The 22,825-nt window shown below is 40.8% G+C and overlaps 1 protein-coding gene across 1 annotated transcript in view; it reads right to left on the bottom strand.

The window, feature by feature from the left end:
• LOC137294775 (TALPID3 protein-like) overlaps window positions 1-22,825 on the bottom strand; it is a 118,955-nt gene that overhangs the window by 24,499 nt on the left and 71,631 nt on the right. Inside the window, exons 9-11 of the mRNA XM_067825886.1 lie at window positions 7,677-7,770; window positions 6,278-6,322; window positions 5,108-5,173 (exon numbers count right to left, since the gene is read on the bottom strand). Coding sequence (XP_067681987.1) covers window positions 5,108-5,173; window positions 6,278-6,322; window positions 7,677-7,770 — 205 coding nt within the window. The remainder of the gene's footprint in view (window positions 1-5,107; window positions 5,174-6,277; window positions 6,323-7,676; window positions 7,771-22,825) is intronic.

Genomic DNA, 22,825 nt, shown 5'->3' with positions numbered 1-22,825 from the left:
TCAAATGGCTAATCTAGGAGTTACCTATTTTTTTCAGATACAAATCCTTCATTGTCTTTTCATCACAAAATGAATTACTGCCTTCTCAGGTTTTAATCTTGACCGACAAAACTAGGGATTCAGTAGACAACAAATTGCTAATTTCAAGGGTCCTGATTGGAAACATGAGGGTAGTGTTAAGTAATGAAAAGGCGAAGGAAACTAGTCTTTCATTACAGGAATTGTATTTTTTTTTCGTCAAGAATTTAGTGCAGTGAATATTACTGTGCTTTAATTGAGATACAATATACATTTTTTCTGCATCTATGTTTATATTTGTGTGAGTGAGTTAGTTTTACCCAAGTTTAGCAAAATTCGCTGGCTGGGAACAGAAGAAATGGGCTTCACACATTGTACCATATGGAGAGAATTGAACCTGGGTCTTTGGTATGATGAGCTAACCACCAGGCTGCCTCAATGCACCTTACAGTCTTGTGTACTGAACACACATTTCTTCTTAAAACCATGCCTTCTAGTTCATATAGTTGATCTTCCAGAGAGTTTTTCACATACAAGCTTGTTTTACGGCATTTAATGCTCTACTACACCAGTCAGTCAGTAAATAATGCAGTGGTTGTCCCATGATTCACGTCCCACCCTGTTGGGGTACGATGACAAGCTATCAGAAGTCACAGAACTTGACCAATAGGATAAGAGTCGCATACTTTATCTAATGTCTGTGAGAATATTTCCACATTCTGCTTATGAAATGTTATCTACACAATCCGTCTGCTAAGATAAATATTAATGACGGCAATCACATCCATCAGCTTGAGTGCAGATGCATTTCCTCAAGCTCCTTACACTGCTACCTTGTTCAAAACACTGTCAACAAGTCTAGCCGTTGTGTCATACATGTAGGTGGAGGTTAGTGTTTATTTTAGCTGGTTCCAAGAACTCTTTATGATATGTTGAATTTTATAAATTCTTTTCATGTTCTATTCCTCAAACATTTGATTGCTGTTATATGTGCTTTGGGGCCATATGTTTGGGTGCTCTTCTTTAAAACACAAAATAATAATTGATGATGCATGGTAAACTAGAACTCTTACTCTGACCTGTTGTTTAGCATTGTGAGATTCAGTTTCTAGTTCATTACACTCAAATGGCTAATTAGTATGTCGTACAGACCCTGAAGCATATATATCCAAGAAAGCCCACACAAGTCTAGATGTCCAGCTCTGGGACATCAAAGATGCAGATATGTCCAGAAGAGACGTCATCTGCACTGGCTGAGGTCTCCAAGCAGAGTGAGAGAGATGGTCTATTTTTACGATGCCTTTTTGCAATATTCCAGCAATATCACTGCAGCAGATACCAGAAATGGGCTTCACAAATTGTTCCCATAAGGGGAATCAAACCCAGGTTCTTCTGTACTGATAGAATATAGTGTCAAGAGGATACATCTGCACTGAGAGAGTGAGGTGTCAAGAGGATACATCTGCACTGAGAGGGTGAGGTGTCAAGAAGATACATCTGCACTGAGAGACTGAGGTGTCAAGAAGCGACATCTGCACTGAAAGACTGAGGTGTCTAGTTATACTACCAACATAAATGAGGCAGAACTCTTCCAAAGAACCATGCAATACTGAGAGACCGAGGTGTGTTGCTAAGAACCTACTGGTTTGCACTTCCATCACAGGGTGCCTAACATCAGCAAGTGTGCAGCCTGACATCCATACCACCTGGCAGCCAGGTATCCAGTACAAGTCAGGGAAGCAGCACACCTGTTTGTAACGAACATACTCCTTACTGACCCTCCATATCTATTTCAGAAACAACAAAACCATGACACTGCCTTCCTGCTTGACTGCATCAACAGCAACAACAACATCAACAACATGGTCATACAGCTACCTGGTCTACCTGTCTTGACGTCCCACTGACACAGCTGATTCTGTCAGCAGGACTTCATACTCTAACCCATGTTAATATTAGCTGAGGTCAACAGGTTGACAGGAGCAGTCAGAAAACTATGTTAACAGACATTATTTCAGTTTCCTGTCAAGGTCAGATGGGAAGTCACTGCCCTAGGCAAATAACCTTCATTTCATCCAATTCCGTAACAATTAATTTTGACACGAACAGCTACTCACGTAAATAAGTATGGGTTTCACCTGCTGTTGCAGAATGGGTTCTAAGCCATAATAAAGACTTCATTTCGGTTTTTGGCTTGAATTGATTTTCCATATCTATGTGTGTGTATATACAGCTAATGCACAGGACATCATGGAGAGAAGCTGTGTGGGTGATGCTATGGAAATGTATCTCCTGGAACTTCTCAGATCAGCATTGAGAAATGGATTCACTATTGTAAACCAAAAGTTACTGTGTTCTGTAATCTGATTGGCTGAAAAACATGATTAAATGGTATTAGATTCCCGGAAACTGAAAGACTATTCACCGTGTATTGACACGTAAACAATTGTTTTGTTGTGTCATCAAGAGTGGTGACGTCATTCAAATCATATTGTGACGTAAAGTTAGAATGACGTCACAAATGAGCAACTCCAGATGCTACCATTAGAACCAGCTGAAACGGCCAGCTGATGACACTTCACTGTTGTGTCCGTATTCGATATAAACGAGTGCAGACAGTAAAACCCCTTTGGTTTATTTTTGTGTTTACAATGTCGATAAACATCATGTGTTGGCCAATTTCCGGGTGTTATTGAGTATTTGAAGCACGGGAATATTTCATTTGAAATCTCCGGCTGACGCCGTCGGTTCCAAATGCATTCCCGTGCTTCAAATACAATAACACAAATACTCAATAACACCCGGAAATTGGCCAACACATGATGTTTATCTCCTAATAGTCCCGTGGATTTTGCTCTAACAATGGTTATTCCTATTACTGGGATATATACTTATACTTTCATCAAATGAACAAAAGGTACTGTAGCTCACATAATATCAAATGAACAATTTAGTCACAAAGGATAGTGTTTACATATAGCATCAGTTGAGAGGTGACAAATTTAGAGGAGAGGGAGGGGAGATAAATTGGAAAGGTAGAGAAAGGAGGGTGATGGAGTGAAGATGGAGGGGAGGGAAGACAGGAAGAGAGAAGTAATAAGTGGAGAGGTGATGGTGACCTCATGATGGTGAGGAGCAGAGTGTTTCTTAATTAATATTTACATGAACAACTAAAATAATCAATATCATTTTCTCAATTCAAAATAAAACATCATAAATCAACCATACGCACTTAAGAATAATCGCCTCACAAAAAGTAGTTATTCCATTACTTTAATGGAATGCATTTAAAAACATACCTTCAAAGCACAACTGTGCTGATAAATGGCAGCTATCTTGAATCAACTGGTAAAAACTATTACAATTTCCTGTTTTCCCAAGTTCAAGCTTTTAACTTCAACATACAAAAGCTGCAGACACAGACATTTTGATGCATCAAAAGTTATTGAAAACCCTGCTGAAATCATAACATTAACTAAGAATATTGATATTTAGAACATCCTAAACCTGACCTTCAACCTGTGGAACCAATAATTCATTAAAATAATTCTTACGTCATTATTTCCATATAAGTTTATCGTTATACATCTTACATAAGTAATAACCTTGACCTTTAGACAAGGCTAAGGTGTTCTCTGCAGCTCTGCTCCTCCAGTAGTTTTGAGTGTTTACAACCAGTTTTAGGAGAGACTGATGGATGACTGGTCATGACCTGAGACGAAACCTTACACTGACATGATAGGGTGAGCAAGCGATATCCCTAGGAATAAGCACATCATGTTTTCATTGTATTCGACAAATTTGGGATTGGACCCCAATCAGGGAAGTTAGCTAACACATAGTCTCTGAATATGAATTTTGATTGTAACAAACAAACCCATTTCAATTAAAAAGGAGTCCTGGGGAGACCAGAGATACAGAACCTTAGGAAATCTAGACTGTGAAAGTTGCTTCATTTAGGACTTTAGCACTGCAGGTAGTGCAAGGCAGTAGGGACAATAATGTGGTTCATGGACAGTGAGACAGACAAGGGGAAGTGCGCTTCAGTCTAATAATAATTGATCATTCTTAATAATGGCCCTGAATAAACATTCCCCATCTGTGTTGACAGTGAAAAGGTGTTTCTTTTAATTACACATTGATCTCTAAAAGGGTATCATATATGCCACAGAGGTTAAAGGTTAAGCCTGCAGAACAATTTCATTCTAGGCACTGGATGCAAGTAGTGCCCTTGGAAACCAAGGCATCGTAGTTAGATAAACTGACACACAGGTTTGATTCCTGACATGGTACAATGTGCAAAGCTTATTCTTGGTGTCCACTTCAACAGAACTCACTCACTCACTCACTCACTCACTTCCAACTGACATACAAAACAAATTTTCAACTTGGAGGCAACAAAGTTATTATAAGATAAAATGAACCAACTAGGACAGCCTATTTCGCCTAGGCTATTCCCATTTAAAGCTCAACCCAACTACAGACAACCCGGAAAGCAGTCAACAAAACAGCGTGAAGTAATTGTGTCTGGTCACCACCAACATGACCACAACCATGCTATAAACTGGGTTAATGCTTCGTCTCCCATCAATCATGGTCTCCTTAGTGCCTGCTGCCTGGGCCGTTATACTTCACTACATATTTAACGGACTAATGCCCAGTCACTTGGCATGGCTGGTTTGTTGTTTCATGTCACACTCCGCAATATTCCATCTTTATGATGCCAGTCTGTAAATAATCAAGTCTGGACCAGACAATCCAATGGTCAACAGCATGAGCACTGATCTATGCAACTGGGATATGATGACATGTGTCAGTCAAGTCAGCGATCCTGACCACCCACTCTCGTTAGTCACCTTTCACGACGAGAATGGCTTGCTGAAATCTGGATCTTCACACGTATCTTAGTCTCTGAATTTTGATGGTAACAAACCGACTTATTTAAACTGAAAAGGAGCCACAGTGAGATGGGAATGAGAAACTGAGGAAGTGAAGACTAGTTTCATTTAGTGCTTTAACACGTCATGGATGGCTAGACAGTAGGGGAAATGATGTGTTGCAGGGACTGTCAGACAAATTACACAGTTACCAGGTAGGGGTCAAGCGGTGAGGGACCCAGTCTGCTTGGGGGAGGGGAGATGTCTCGCTGGAAACTCTGTGCAAAAAAGAAAACAAAAATCATTATGATTATGTACATGCATTTTGAATTTTTTTCAACATTTCAAACATAAAATTTTCAAATTAAAATTTGGGAATTGTCTGTCTTAAATCATACAATGTGATTAATAATTTTTAAGTAAGCACTTTAAATGAAATAGGAATTTGTTCATTTTAACACAATTTGTCATGGTGATTTTGCACAAATTATTGCAGGCTTGTCATTACATTGTGCATCATGAAAACCAGCACAGCTAATGCCTTCCGTTAGTTAAGAAACTGCTAGGATATTTCCAATAATTCTTGATTCCATGTCTCAACATCACCTGCTCCTGTACTTTTAACTTTGTACTATCAGATAACACACTGTCATGGCCACAACGCCATGTGTAATATTTCCTTATTGTTAAAGGGTGTGAAATAATGCATGATCACAGAGGAAGTCCATACTCACACATCAGGATATAGTATCGGGTGTGCTTTTCATCAAGTTTCTTAAAGTTAAATTCCACTGAGTTTTTAGGACACATCCCCTTAACTTTTCTGTTTACACCTTTGCCATACACTTGTGCTGCATGATGTGTTATAAACATGTGCTTGATGTATATTTGTGGGTAAGACTTCTGCCCGTATCCCCCCTTATTTTAAAGAAAAGGAAATACACTTTTGAGTGTAATTTTAAGAAGTTGGATATGTCTTTCAGTATGTTCAGTTCATATACAATTAAAGAAACAGGTTAAACCTCATCCTTATCATATGAGAAATATATATTCAGGTCATATGATTTCATTAAAATGAAATTTAAGGGGGGTGATACAAGTGGAAGTCTTTCCTATTTGTGTCTCATATACCTGTGTAAAATATACCTATCTCGCATCTGTCTCAAATACACCTGTATTACACCGTGTGTTACATATACCTGTATTACACACACCTGTCCTACATGCACCTGTACAACATATGTCCATGTTACATACACCTGAGTTACATCCATGCCTCACATATACACATTCCATACACTTATTTCAAATACACCCATGTTACAAACACCTGTCCTAAATGCACCTGTGTAAACTACACATGTTCACAACTACAATCTCACCTTAGCATGATAGGACCCAAGTGTGCGGGGCTGTTCTACTGGTACCTGCAACAAACAGTAGTATCGCCAATAGTCATAAACAATGTAGGTCCATTCCTTCACTCAGATAATAAATTCAAACTATCCCTACAGTGAGTGAGTGAGTGAGTGAGTGAGTGAGTGAGTGAGTGAGTGAGTGAGTGAGTGAGTGAGTGAGTGAGTGAGTGAGTGAGTGAGTGAGTGAGTGAGTGAGTGAGTGAGTGAGTGAGTGAGTGAGTGTAGTTTTAGCATTATTCCAGCAATATCATGACAGGGGACACCAGACATGGGCTTCTCACAATGTAACTGGGTGAATTGTTTGGGGAATTGGACCTGGGTCTTCGGCGTGATGAGGGAAAGCCATACATGAGTTCATAAGAAATATTGATATTCATATGAACAACAACATGAATAATTCACTCTTTTGATAACTGTTCCTGTTCACATGTGAACAATCATTCTTCTTCTCATCATCATCATCATCATCATCATTCATATTATCTTCCTCCTGCACCTCCTGATGTGTTTGAGTCAGTAAGGTTTTATGTTGCTTTTAGCAATATTCCAACTATATCACTGTTGGGGACACCAGAATGGACTTCACACATTGTACCCATGTGGGGACTTGAACCCAGGTCGTCAGAATGACAAGTGGATACTTTAACCATTAGGCTGCTCCCCTCAACCAGATGTGTGTGTACATGTACCACGGCTTTGATTTTGGATCTATGGCCTGCTGCCAACTTCCGGACAAAGTCTACAAGGATGTAGCTGCAAATACAATATCTCCAGGCTGTGTTATTTTTTTTTTAAAAATGCCTTCTTCCAGGAAAAAATAACAATTACTACTTGGAGACTCAAGTTAGAATAAAAAAAAAACAAAACACAAGATGTCCAAAAAAGAAATGTGTTGCAATAAAAAATTAAAGATTTCTTTTAAAAAGTGTGTAATTAGAAGTAGGGACTCCAAAAAAACATACCTAGTCAATAACAAAACTTTCCACCCTCCAACCAGAAGTGATAGATACCTTAGGCATTAAGAAGTTTGCAGTGTAACTCATGACAAGACTGTATTGACTTTCTTAATATAACAGCAAGGACCCTTGAAGATTCGGATTATAACTAGTCTTCAGTAACACATGCTTGTTGTAAGAAGAGGCTAATGGGATCGGATGGTCAGGCTTGCTGACTGGGTTGACACATCTCATTGGTTCCCAATTGCATGATTGCTCATGCTGTGGATCACTGGATTGTCTGGTCCTGACATGATTATTTACAGACTGCCGCCATATTGCTGGAATATTACGGAGTGTGACATAAACCTAAGTAACTCACTCACTCACTGATTTACTGCAGCAATGACTACAGTCACCACACTAACCGTAACAACATCGTTGATGTGCTGTTTAAGATGATCCAGCTCCCTCACCAGCTTTCGAGCTTGGTGGACCGGGCTATCCAGGGCAAATCCATTCCTGAAACATCAATTATTCACCATTAGCTGTATACCAGCAACGTGAGATAGCCATAAATAAATTACTCAGTTACACCACTACTGACCCCTAGGGGGCCAACAGGAGGCTTAAACTATCTCTGCTTGACCAACTCACCAATCAGTTGTCCAAATGTAGAACAACTGTTCCCAGAGGAAGTGACACAACATGTCTTGTATCCTCTTACTATTGACCCAAGAGGTCATCAAATACCAGACCTGACAATATGCCACCCTCCCACATTTTCAACACTACCCACCCCCCCCCCACATTTTCAGCACTGACCCCATAAGGGATAAACACCAGTTTTATATCACAGAATCCAGAAGGGGGTATAATTGTCTACAACTGTACCACAACCAGCCCTTGATAAAAAACACAAGTGTACATGTACCACAGGAGAATTTATTTTAGTCTGGATGTACAACTGTCAACCTAGGAAGAACTAACACAAGTCCATTAGTGTACAACAACCAGCCCAAAAGGACTAACACATGGGTGCATGTACCACAACCAGCCCTGGAAGAACTAAAACAAGGGTGTATGTACTACTGACAACCCTGACAGAGCGAAACCAAGGGTGTATTATGTGCCACAACCAACTCTGAATGAACTAATACAAGGGTGTATGTGCCACAACCAGCCCAGGAAGAACTAATACGAGGGTGTATGTGCCACAACCAACTCTGGAAGGATTAACACAAATGTGTATGTGCCACAACCAACCCAGGAAAAACTAACACAGGGGTGTATGTGCCACAACCAACTCTGGAAGAATTAACACAAATGTGTATGTGCCACAACCAACCCAGGAAGAATTAAACACAAGGGTGTATGTGCCACAACCAACCCAGGAAGAACTAACACAAGGGTGTATGTGCCACAACCAACCCTGAAAGAACTAACACAAATGTATATGCACCACAACCAATCCTGAATGGACTAACACAAGGCTTCAACTGACTAATTCTGTAGTAACTGACACAAGGCTACAATTCTACAGCTGGAAGAACTAACAAAAATAAAGGACTAAACTCACATTATAGCAAAATATACGCAACACTTTAGATGCCAACCTGCTGTTTATTCCCCATGGAACAAAGATGGCAGTGATAGTATGGAGGCAGGATGCATGACAACTGATTGATGACGTTAAGAGAAAACAATGAGAATAGATGTATATTGATCAATTGGTTAAGCGATGCACTGCAGCCAGAATAGATCCTTGCTAACAAGAAATACAAGACAGATCACAGAACGCCCAAGGGGGCAATGCTTATATCCTGGTTGAGAACAACACAAGACTGGCAGATCTGGAGACATTAGCAGATTTACAGTGGGTCTTAGTCTGTCTCACAGTTCCTGAACCACATTATTTTCTCTAGAGCCTAGCCCTCCCTGTAGTGCTAAGGCACTATATAAAGCAAGTCTAGATTTCCCCAGGTTCCAAATCTCTGGTCGACCTCGTGCTCATTTTCAATTTAAATAGGTTTGTTTGTTACAATGAAAATTACATATTCAGAGACTAAGCATTAGATTAAGTGGGTCTGATTGAGAGGGTAGTGGAACACGTCTCGGTGAGGATACCATTACTGAGGGGTAAAGGGAATGTGTAGATGAGGAATACTGAGATTGAAGGGAAAAGATGTGTGTGTGTGTGTGTGTGTGTGTGTGTGTGTGTGAAAAGATGTGTGTGTGTGTGTGTGTGTGTGTGTGTGTGTGTGAGTGAGTGAGTGAGTGAGTGAGTGAGTGAGTGAGTGAGTGAGTGTGTGAGTGTGTGTTGTGTCTGAGTGTGGGGTGGTGGTGGTGGTGGTGAGGGGGATAACTGAAGTGGGGGAGGATGGTGTAGTTGACAGAAGACATCACCACTAGGGTTGAGAGGATAGAGGAGTGGGGTCAATGGGTTGGGGTTTTTTGTTTGTTTTTTTTAATCTCCACTGTTTGGTTACTGTTTGGTCCCTCCATTTCAAAAAAATAAATACATGCGCATATACATGTGCATACAGACGTATTCATTTAAATGCCATATGTAAGACATTACATGAAAAGCATTGTTGATGAAAAGCAATATGTAGATACGACAAAAGGCATCATCAATGTACACAGGATTGTGATTCATCTGGGACATCTCACAGGGGTGAAAAGCATATGTAGAAATGGGTGGGGTGAATGATGTCTTTGAAAAGGGCCAAAATCACTAGGATTGAGGGAAAGGTAGTGTGGGGGTGGGGGGTGGGGGAGGGGGAATGTCAGACTGCAATGAGTTAAATTCACAAACAAAAATAGCTAAAACTTTAGGTAGTCATTCCTCCCCCAAAATGTCTGTGCTTTGAATAAATTTAATTACATCCTAAAATTCAGAGCTTCTATGACATACAAACAGCATATTTCACATAAAGGCATGCAAGGAATTTAATTATAGTTGTCTCATTCAACATAAAATGGTGTGAGCATGCATCCTGGCTATATCCCATGTTTAATCTGGTGAAGCCAGGCAGCTGGGTTTGTACTGGTGAAGGCTGGCCATGTAGACATCACGTCCTCCATGACAAGCGGTAATGCTTCTGTCAGCAGAAACTCATTGACAAATGTTACGTTAGCGCGCAACCTGATCCGTGAACATCCCTTGACAACATTGACAGTGCCACCTACACACAGGATTACCTCAGTAGCGGACAGCCTGGACCCTCAGAGGGCAGGCAGGGGAGACAGGGTTTGGGGGCAGTGGGTTTATGTTCAGTCATCAGGTACATCTGTAGCCACCTCTCTGTGCGTGGACCACAAGGGGTAAATGAGTGGACTGGAACGTCCTGCTGTCATCCCTACCCACTTGTTATAATGGTCAAGAGTGAGTTGAGTGAGTGAGCGAGCTAGTGGATGGTTGATTGAGGGGATGAGTGAGTGGATGAGTGAGTGAGTGAATAGGTGGTTGAGTGAGTGAGTGAATAGGTGGTTGAGTGAATGAATAGGTGGTTGAGTGAGTGAGTGAATGAGTGACTTTATGGTTTCACACTGCTTTTAGCAATATTCTAACAATAAAACAGTGGGTGAGTAATGACTGAGTGAGTGTGACCATGGAAGAGTATGACTGTGTAAGAAGGTGACAGTTTGAACAGGTAAAAGACAATAACCACCACCATGATATATGATCTGCACCCTCAGAGGCACCTGGTCCAAGACAATAACATGCGCATGATCACGCCGTCCTTGGACAAGACTGATGCTGATGGATTATGCATGAACGCTGCTGACCAAGGCTATTCAATATTTTATGAGATATCATTACTGTGTCAACAAAACACACAAATGATTCATTGTTCTGTCAAGGCAATGTTGTGAGGGGACATCGCCTTTGCAGCACACAGGAGACAATGCCAATGAAGACATTATGATTTCACATGACATTCAAACAAGCAGTCTCCAACCATTAATAATTCAGATGATTGTACTTCCCTGAAAACTGATCATCACACTGTGGAAGCATCCTACAGGTGCTGTATGAGGCCTGCCCTGGCATGTAATGAGCTTTAAGTAGTGCAGCTACTATGCCATGGCTGCAGACCAAAGCTTTAGTCTCCAAATACATATGATTTTAACAGAAACAAATAATTCCTTTTAAACTCAAAAGGAGCCCAAGTGAAATGAGAGATTTAGAACCTGAGGAAAACTGAATATCTTAAGTATATAATCACCAAAACTTCTCATATACCACTTGTTTCACAACAGCAACCGAATCAATGAGTGGGTGAGTTTAGTTTTACGCCGCATTCAGCAATTTTCCAGCTATATGGCAGCGATCTGTAAATAATCAGGTCTGGACCAGACAATCCAGTGATTAACAACTTGAGCATCGATATGCGCAATTGGGAACCGATGACATGTGTCAACCAAGTCAGCGAGCCTGACCACCCGATCCCGTTAGTCACCTCTTACGACAAGCACAGTTGCCTTGTATGGCAAGCATGGATTGCTGAAGACCTAATGCACACTGGGACCTTCACACGGGTCGAATTAATGCTGAAACATTTCCTATACACATATCCCATACTGCATATCCTTCAAAATGGTCCTCTTTCTTCTTAAAACTAAACTTGCTTCATTTAGGACAAACTTTATGTCAGGGGTGGTGGGGTAAACCTACTGGTGAAAGTATTTGCTTGAAGACCCGGGTTAGAATGGAATAATGCTAAAAGCGGCATAAAACTCTCTCACTCACTCACTCACTCAGATTCTGCACAGCTCTTTCTGGACTAGAGAACATAACAGCAAAAACTCTTACTTCAGTTGGAAAAGTGTAGTCTGAAACATGTTCCAATAAACCAGTGATCGAAATCATGAGCATCATACATCTGTTGTCTCCATCTGGATAAAAAGCAAGTTACTTAACTTTGGAAGTGATTGTTTAAGTAAAATACAGTCAGTGACCATTTTCAGGTTTCTGTCTTTGCCTAATCTGCTGCTACAGATAGCTTAATAAGGATTCACTTGACCAATAGTTTATGTAGATGTCGAGCTTGTCCCATAACTTTGAAGGCGTCTTCAAACAGTTGTCAGATGAAACAATTGATCAAGAGTTATACTCTCTTTCGCCAGTTTACACAAAACAATCTGCTTCCATGCAAGGCAATGTCTGAACTGTGCTAAGCAGACTGTGAGAAATGACATTGTAAAGAAATACTGATCTCCCTCCAAATTCAAATATTGTTCAGGAAGAAATTATGCTTCATATTGCATGAGCCTGGAGCTGAAGCCATCCAGACTTGCTAACTTAATCTAAACTTAACCTGGACTCCAGTTTTTTAACCTTACCCTGGGGTCTGGGAATCAGAGTGTCTGAATATACTGTAGGCACTAAGTATATCTGCTTAATTACCTCACTGTTCAATATTGCAGCCTGTTCCCAAAGAATCGTCACTTGTTATCACCATACACCTCACCTCAAACCCCATCCTACTAAACTCTTTTTTTCTTTCAAAATCATCCCAAAGTTCAACAGAAACAGATTCTATGCCATTTGTACCTAGCTACTTTAGCGGCATATGACCTGCTGTTTAATATAATCAATACAATGCCAGTCGATGCACGGAAGAAGGATGTGGTATCGGAGAGGTATCCCAGTTTGCTGCCAGCCCCATTCCTGCACCCTTCCACTTACAGTGACAGCAACAACAGTGTACTGACAGCGCTTCAATACTACTGTCGTGTCTTGGCCTCAGTCTGTAAAAGTCAGAGGTCGTGGAGTAATGAGCCTCCATCGGCTACAACTGCCCCTGGTGGTAACATCTGTCGAATGTCTAATGGGCAGACAGCATCTCCATATCCATGGGGATCCCTACTAATCTCAATGATATCAATGTACAGTTATATGGCCCTTAATGTCATAGCCTACTATGTTATCTCTGATCACATTTAATTGAAATATTAATGACGTTAACTTTGGCATTTCCACAGAATGAGCAGCATCATACACAATGGCAGTTTATCTCGATGACATTTCTCGAAACTTGTGACGAGCAGGAACAAAGTACTCCATGTAATTCCACACAACTGCCCCATCACACAGAGAAAAGGTTTTCCATAACTCTTTAAATATTAAAGGCGTACAATTAGGTGTGTAGTTGTATCCTCCGGCTTATGCATTTTTTTTGCACATCATAAAATGGAAAGTTTGCCTATACACTTTGAAAAGATAAACATTTAAGACAGCCAAATATGTCCAAATTTCATCAAACCAACTCCCCACCCACAGACACATTGTGTGATCGTTACAATATGGATTTGCGTGTGTGCACAATCTCCTGAAAAGTTCCCTACAGTGATATCAAGTTGCCATGGCTTTTTTGCCTTTGTAGTTACAAATCAGTAAAAAAGTCTCCCATTTTTTGTCAGTCTGTTATAAATGAGCATCTTTCTATGAGAATGGGGTATGATGACAATCAACCAAGTCAAGTATGACCACTGACCCATGAATTCTCTTTATACAAACGTGGGTTGCCAGGCAGCCATTCTAAACAGACTCCTGTTGTGACAGGTTGGTTGGGTTCTTGTTTAATGCTCCATTCAGCAATATTCCAGTTATGTGGGGGCAGTCTGCCTGGACCAGACAATCCCCTGATCAACAGCAACAGCATTGATCTATGCATTTGGGATCTGATGACATTGTTTCTGTCAACAAGTCAGTGAGCCCGACCACCTGATCCCGATAGTCACCTCTAACATGACATGCATTGGTTGATGAAGATAAATTCTAACCTTGTAGCACAGCATAAGAACGTTCAGGATGATTTTCAAGAGTTTAATAGTACTACAAAGCAGAGATGTCAAAGTAGCTGAATCTATTTTTAGACCAAAACCATGTTGAGATTTCCTTTTTTCATGGCACACTGCATTGATAGAAAAGTTGCTTTATTTCAGCATCAAATATGATAATGCATTAATTTGGAATGGTGGATAGCGAGGTGGAAATAAATAGGGCCAATCCCATCCCTTCTATTCAAACTTCTGGTAGTTTCTTTATTCATATACTCACTGACAGAGAACACATCCATGTTTCTCATAACATTACCAACCAAACATGACAAGGTTTAAACAGTCAGGTCAACATCTAACTCTTGCAGGGCGACCTAGATTTGTCTGCCCTGAGGGTAAAGTTTGGACTATAACAGTTGCTTCTGCTCACTGGTGTCAGTGAGGGCAGCCATGGAGCATTGTCGGGATGATGTACTGGATTTCATTCTACACACCTCGGGTCTTGACAAGCCAATTAGTGCTGGACACCTAAACATCCATGTTGCCATTGTTCTTACACAAGACAATAGAAAAACAGAGGTAAACACATTGGTGGCGCGTGTCTCGGAACACATCTTCTACAAACTAGGGGCGTATATTACATGCATGGACAGGAGACAGTGTCGAGGGTCAAGGACACAGGGTAATCCACTCCTTTATCATTCATACATGGCCTTCAGGAACAGGGTAGGGGTGAAGGTTATGTTGCTTGGATTCTGAAGGCATGATCCATACTTTGTAAAAGTTATAAGAAAAGGTATTTTGGGGTAATAGTCTATTTCTTCATGCCGAATCTTAGATTTCGTATCTGTGGCGGTATCGCAGAAATTGCAAGGTTGTAAATACCCATGACTGACATGCTGTTTTGGTTGAGTGAGTGAGTGAGTTGGATTTTGCGTCGCTTCTAGCAATATTCCAGCAACAGCATGTTTGGGGACTACACTGGTTTCACACATTGTAACCATGTGGGTAATCGAAACTGGCCCTTTGACATAATGGGCAAATACTTTGACCACTACACTACCCCACGAACCCATATGAAATGAAATGACGGTAGCTGATATTTATATTGACTTGAACTGCCAACAAGTTTGACTCTTCTGTGCAATACTAGCAGAGCTGGTTCAGCATAACATATCTTAACAACACTATACATAACTTTTACCAATGTGACTCTTCCAGCAGTACTTGTCCCATAATCATGCACTGATACCGAGTTAATGATGGACAACAGGAAACACAAAAGCCTAGAATAATGCTTAGTCTGTAATGCTGATATTTATGACATTTATAGTAAGCAACTAAACTATATAAAACTGAACAGGAGTCCCAGGGAGACCAGAGATCCTGACCCTGAAGAAATCTAGACTTGGTTAATTTAAGGCTTTATCGCTACAGGGAGGGCAAGGCAGCAGGGAAACTAATGTGGTTCTGGGACTGTAAGCCAGACAAGCAAAATCCTTATTATCTGTGACCACATTTTCCTGGACTGACCTGGCTCCAAGTGAATGGAGGCTGGAGACCTTGGGCTGTTGTGTGTCTACAGAATATACAGTGATGAATGTGTACACTTGTAACTCATCGATGACTATCTGACAAGAGAGGTTCTTCTTTGAATGAAATTTTTAGACATTTTGAGAGCCAGATAAAGACACTCCATGGATGAACAACTACTGTGTTCTGGTGATGCCACGTTTCAACACAGATCAACCCGTGAAGGTCCCGGGGAAGAATAGGCCTTCAGCAACCCATGCTTGCCTTAAAAGGCGACAATGCTTGTCGCAAGAAGCGACTAATGGGATCTGGTGGTCAGGCTCGCTGACTTGGTTGACACGTCATCGGCTCCTAATTGCGCATATCGATGCTCATGCTGTTGATCACTGGATTGTCTGGTGAAGATTAGAATATTTTATGAGTGCGGTGTAAAACTAAACTCACTACTCACTCACTTGACACAGATATTTGAATCGTTGTACCTGCTTACAACAATACAAGAATTGTATCCCCATGCCAAGCCTAGTTATGTAGTTAACACCTGGTTACTATGGCAACAACCTGTAAATGACTGCTACCCTATAAAGATAATTTCAACAGAAAAACCCTAACATCTCATGATTTGAACAACGGGTGAAACAGACACACCAAAATGTTCAACTACATCAGCCTAAAATCCCTCTGAGGAGAATGAAAAATGTTACATAAAACAGAATGTCTGCCCTGCTGCTAAAAAGACATACACAAATATCAGTCCATTTCATGAGATGGCTGAGCAAAAGCCAAAAAACAGATTCAAACCAATCAGGTGAGCTAAGACTGAAAAAATAATAATTACAAAAACTAGTTTCATTATTACAAAGTTATAATTTAAAAGCAGACAATCCATGAAAATGCAGGATTTCTGTGGCAAGGTGTATAGTTATTTTATAAAAGTAACATAAACCAACCAAAACTTTTGCATCTAATTTCCCATTTTTCTTGGTGAGTTTTCACAGCTTATAAATTATTGTTCTCAATCGTTTAAATAAAGATTATAATTCCTTTCTTTCCCTCGCATTTAAATCAGTCCTCACTTGAAGCGCTGACAGCAGCAGAACACTACCACGTGAACAGCGTGACAACTCCATAAGTGCAAACGAGCTGCGTATGCAATGCAGCAAATAACTTTGACACTTTGTTAATCAGATCTTGATGACCTAGCACACTTGCTGAATTGCTCTAACAGGATCAGATTATGGTAGTCATGTCAGCTGTTTCAACACCATGCAATGCAGCCATGAAAGTTTAAATTCAATATCCTTCGAGACAGAATTTAAATTTTTGTATCAGAATAATCCGTGGCTGCAGGGCTGGTAGAAGCATTGAGTGGCGGGTCGTGGGCAGCCCCAAACACTCCAGCCTGACCAGCATATCAACTACACCCTCAGTCAATATTTGTCAATAATCACGAGCTACAATATGTCCGCAGTAAGCAATGCATGGTCACACCGAGACCGTTCTGCCAGACTTTTATGATATGTAGGATCAGGCAGATCGCTCTAGCCAACTTGCAAGATCCCCTTTCCAGCTTCATTGCTATTCAAGTGTGCATGGATTTCAACAATTTTTCTTTCTTTATAGCCTTCTGAATCAACTTTGAGTTTTATTTTTTGAATATAAATTAGGGGACTGATTCCAAAATGAATATTTGGAGTCATGCTCAGGGCGGGGTGAGATCGTGGAAAAGGAAATGCCAGTCGGTGGAGAGTGAAGGGACAGCTTAAGTGTGAGGGTAATAGCCTGCTTGACATTCTAACCCAAGTCTGGGCAAAAGAGTCATCGCAAACCATCCATCGGCAAATGCTATTTACACAAGTTTAGTGACAAACATAAAAAAGCCATTGGAAAAAGTCAACAGAATATTTTGATATTTGTTTATGTGAATAGGGTGAGATTAACGGTCTACTAAGCTTGAGACGTACATGTATTGTATGGGGGGTCATTCAGGTCTGAGGTGGTCCATATATGAAGGACTTCAAGATAATTTGGTATAAACATCTACCACTGGCTGGATTCAGTTCACGGTCAATGTTTTAAAGGTTTTATTTTCATATATACTTACACTTACTCACATATTCACTTTTTACAATATTTGATAGAAGTAGTCGTTCTGGGTATTTAGCCCTGATGATGATGTAGTATTTGTGAAGTGGATTGATTTCTTTTCATGATTTTAATTTAAAAGTTGATAATTCAGTATCTTTGCTACAAAATGTTACAATAAATGTACAGTATTGTAGACGGTCTGTCAAGTGTTTCACATCAACATGATTAAAACTTCTAAAGTTTCGAAGAAATCGCAAACTGATTCTTTGTCTGGTTATTATTTATTAAGTAATAACTTACAAATTATCAGAAAGGAAAATAATTCAATTCTCTTGCATACCTGTCAAGCCACTCTAAATTTCCATTAACAGATACATTTTAAAAATAATATGTTTTGGAGTGCTTTTCGTTAAAGCTTCTTTTCTTTCCATGCGTGCTAATACACTCACCTATTCACAAATACCTAGTATTATCAGTTACTAATTCATCAAGACATGATTATGATATGGTCAAATCAATAATGTGTGCAGCTAATGGAAAGGCTTTTATTTTCCTTATATTACAAAGGAAATGAACCTAACACCAAACCAAACAAACAAATATTGACTCGGACAAGCAACGCAACAGGAAACTAAACTGCTGTGGCCTGAGAGTATTTTGGTGATATATGCTATCTCCTCCCAGTAGTCAGGAGATAAAATCATTAGGAAGTTCTATTCATGTGTCCTCCTTTTCCCAATATCTTGGTAAAACATGCGTCCTAAACTTAGCCACAAGTAAGTTATCTTAAAAAAATCTAGGTTATGCTTAATCTATTAGCAACCCCAACACCTGCACAGTTCCTATCTAGCCACACAAACCCATTATGGTTGTAAAGAATTAATTCTCAGATTTTCAGTCCTGCCTGCCTCACTAGACAGCAAGCCCTGAAGAATCCAAGTGAATATTGGTTTCCATTTACCCACACATGTTGACGGGTGACAAGTGGATTGAGTGGTTAAGCTTGGTAACTAAGCGATGCATGTCATCCTATCCAGTTATACAGATGCTCATGATGTTCATCACTGTAGCATGTGGCTCTAGACTCAGTTTATTGCTGATGTGACTATAAATCTGCCAAACCAAAAATACAAAAAATAATAATAAAAAGAAAACGAACAAAAGAAAAGAAAAACAAACAACAAAAACAAACAACACCAACAAACAACACAAACTGTCATGTAACTGTCTGGAAGTGTGTACATGGTACCAATTCGTAAAGATTGTTTCTTTCTATCTTCACTCAGTGCAATACCCCACAAAAGTTATCCAAGCCAACATCAAAGTTTCATATGTTTAAAGTCCATGTACAGTTCTTCAACACAGGTACCTTGAACTTTTTGCATTGAAAAAATAACATGCCTATAATTTTAAAAACTTCGATGAAACAGTTAATTCACTCTGGCCTCATGTCCACACCAGTCACAGTCAATCACCAATCCAGCTTTAATCAGATAAAGTCCCACCTCACTCAGATTAAAATAATAAAATACCACCTATCTTTACACACAGCCATAACAGAGTGTCTACAAATTGTAACAAAATATATGAAACTCTAGCAATTAATTCACTCTGGCCTCATGTCCACACCAGTCACAGTTGAGCACCAATCCAGTTTCAATCAGATAAAAGTCCATCAAATCAGCCCACCTCACTCTGTGCATGAGGCCAGACCACCCCATCTATTCAAGGTGAAGAAATTAAACCCTTAGTGATAATATGTTGATCCACGGACAACAGGTTCGCAGCTAGATAATGTTTCATCACCTGTCAGTAAGGTACTTATGCCAGAGTCGTACCCTTCCCAATACACTTCAGCTCTACTGGTGGCTTGGCTGGGATTGGCCAGCTAATCCCCTCCACTAGTTGCTTTGCATGTCTCTGCTAATAAATCACACTGACAATACAATATGGAGATGCCTTGCGAAGATCAAATTTCACAAATATCAGTCTCTGATAGCAGAAGCGAATGAACATGAATACAAATTAGATTGTCTGTTTGCCTGGGAACATGCTCTCTTGTGGCATACACAAAAAACATCCCAGAAAAACTTCAATAAAGCTTTTGTTGTAGAGATGATCTTCGGTGCTATAAAAACTTGGCAAGCTCATGCTATGCTACAGTGTGGTAGAATGGTTGTCATTGTTGATGAATATGAAAGGAGGCCAGCACATTGTGTCCAGGTGTCGATGTAACCCAGCTGTGTCAACTGTTGAGGGACAGGGGGTGGGGATGCTGCAGACAAGGAGGAAGATCGGTACTTGTTCACATATATACAACTGTTGACACTTAGTGTGGTTAAAATTTAAACCTGTCATTTCATAGATAGCGTGATAACATGATGGAAATACTCATGTTATTTTGGTCCTACTCCAAACAGTGAGTGTATGAGTGAGTGAGCGAGCAAGCGAGCAAGCAATATCATAGCAGGGACACCAGAAATGGGCTTCACGCATTGTGCCCATGTAACGAATCTAACCCAGGTCTTCCGTGTAATGAACGAACTCCTAGGCTACCCTGCCTGCCTAAAAACAATGGGGTGTGTAAAGAATAGAATTTTGACCTTGGAACAACTGGGTGGGTGGGTGAGTGAGTGAGTGAGTGAGTGAGTGAGTGAGTGAGTGAGTGAGTGAGTGAGTGAGGCTGACATCTCTTTCAGCAATATATCAGCTGCGTCATGACTGAGGACAGTTTAGAGAGAAATTCTGGTGGCTTGGGATATCTCACATGAAGCCATAAAGTTAAACTCCATGGATGCTAATGACTGGGTTCACATGGTGGATCAAAGTGGTGAATCTTTTCACCTTTTCATCCCTGTGATGAGTCATCACCTTAACCTTCAGTGCTTGATAGCCTGAGAAGCGATGACACCTTAACCACTGAGCCCCTCAGTGCTTGATAGCATCAGCTGCGATGACATCTTAACCACCGAGCCCCTCAGTGCTTGACAGCATGAGGTGCATGATGACATCTTAACCACCGAGCCCCTCAGTGCTTGATAGCCTGAAGCTGCGATGACACCTTAACCACCGAGCCCCTCAATGCTTGATAGCATGAGCTGCATGATGACACTTTAACCACTGAGCAACTCAGTGCTTGATAGCCTGAGCTGCGATGACACCTTAAACACCGAGCCCGTCAGTGCTTGATAGCTTGAAGCTGCGATGACACCTTAAACACCGAGCCCCTCAGTGCTTGATAGCATGAGCTGCATGATGACACTTTAACCACCGAGCTCCTCAGTGCTTGATAGCTTGAGCTGCGTGATGACACTTTAACCACTGAGCCCCTCAGCGCTGATAGCCTGAGCTGCGATGACACCTTAACCACCGAGCCCCTCAGCGCTGATAGCCTGAGCTGCAATGACACTTTAACCACTGAGCCCCTCAGTGCTGATAGCCTGAGCTGCAATGACACTTTAACCACCGAGCCCCTCAGCGCTGATAGCCTGAGCTGCAATGACACCTTAACCACCGAGCCCCTCAGTGTAATCATGTATCACATGTTTATAATTGGTAAATGAGTACCATGTGTTTATACTGTGTGATTGTTTTTACTGTGTGCTTGTTTATTCTGTATGGCTGTGTCATGCATGTTTATCATGTACATCCGAAAAACTCTTGAACAACTATTGTCTGTCATGTATATACATGTGCGCATATTTCAAATGGACGTCTGTTCCTGTGTGTGTTTTAAATGTGTTGTTTGTGTGTGTCTGTGGGTATGCATGACTGTCTGTCCATCCATCTGTCCATTTGTCTGTCTGTCTGTCTTTCTGTCATTCTCTGTGTGAGTCAGTGTGGAACTGTGGAGTGCTGAGCAAGAGCAGACGGCATCGCTCCACCATGTTTTCTTGCCACTGCACTGGATGCCCTCCTCTCACATGGGATCAGACTGTTATTTTTAACACGCTGGAAACATTGGCTGCTATTATTTGCCAAGAACTCCACATGTAGACTGCTAGGTATGACTTGACAGCGAGATGTGCACCACAGAGTAATCTGTTGTCTGTGGGCTAGTCAGCATGCCTTCTGGCACACCAAAGCCAGATGTGTACCACGTGTGGGCAGCCAGTCTCAGCACTGATTCATCATCTCAGTGTGGAGCCTTGGATCAGGTTCTGCTCTTTTGAAGAAAATAACATCATATATTGCCAACCATTACACATTACATATTGATGATGTCATCAGAGCTAAGCCTATCTGCAGGGTTTACATTGAAGCAGTTTTGTATAAAAAAATCTGTAGGTGTGTTGGTGATTCTCTAAACCTGTTTTGTCTGTGGATCAGGCATCATGGCTGTAATGCCTTCAGGCATTTCAGTGAGACATGGTTGACCTCCTTCTGAGCTCTTCACTGTGACACATTGTCAACCTGCCTTCAAGCACATCACTGTGAGACATGGTCGACCTGCTTTCAAGCACATCACTGTGAGACATGGTCAGCTTGCCTTCAAGCACATCACTGAGACATGGTCAACCTGCCTTTAAGCACATCACTGTGAGACATGGTCTACATGCTTTCAAGCAAATCACTGTGAGACAATAGATTTCAGCCCTTCCAGCACTTTGGAATGAGACTACTGATATGTCTTTATGCATTCAAGCACAACAGTAAGACGTGCTACACATGCTTTACCTCAATTCACAGTGAAACAGCCTATACAGGCTTCTGAGTAAATTGGTAAGATGTAGGGAGACACATGAACCCTCCAGACTGCAAGGAAATGGGTGCGCAATTAAAGGATCCTCCTACTTAGTGTGCAGCAATTCTCACTGTAGGACTTTCCTGCTGAAGCTAGTCACCTATACCACATGGAGTAGATGTCTATACATCACTAGGTAGAGTGGGTGAGTGAGTCAAGTTTCACACCCTTTTTATCAATATTCCAGCAATATCATGGGGGGAGACACCAGAAATGGGCTTTACATATTGAACCCACAATGGGAATTGAACCTGGGTCTTCAGCATGAAGAGCGAACACATTAACCAGCAGGGTACCCCCCAACCCCCATTAGGTAGACAACAGATGACTTCTTTCGTCAACCAACTCATGTCACTGAAACAACAGAATCTGACTTTGTTTCTCTTAATGTAAGTCTGTTAGCTTAACTCCATCTGTACAGTT

The sequence above is a fragment of the Haliotis asinina genome, chromosome 8 (genome assembly GCF_037392515.1).
Source record: "Haliotis asinina isolate JCU_RB_2024 chromosome 8, JCU_Hal_asi_v2, whole genome shotgun sequence".
NCBI classification, from domain to species: domain Eukaryota; kingdom Metazoa; phylum Mollusca; class Gastropoda; order Lepetellida; family Haliotidae; genus Haliotis; species Haliotis asinina.
The sequence above is the reverse complement of the archived record's forward strand: the minus strand, read 5'-3'. Positions and strand labels throughout refer to the sequence as shown.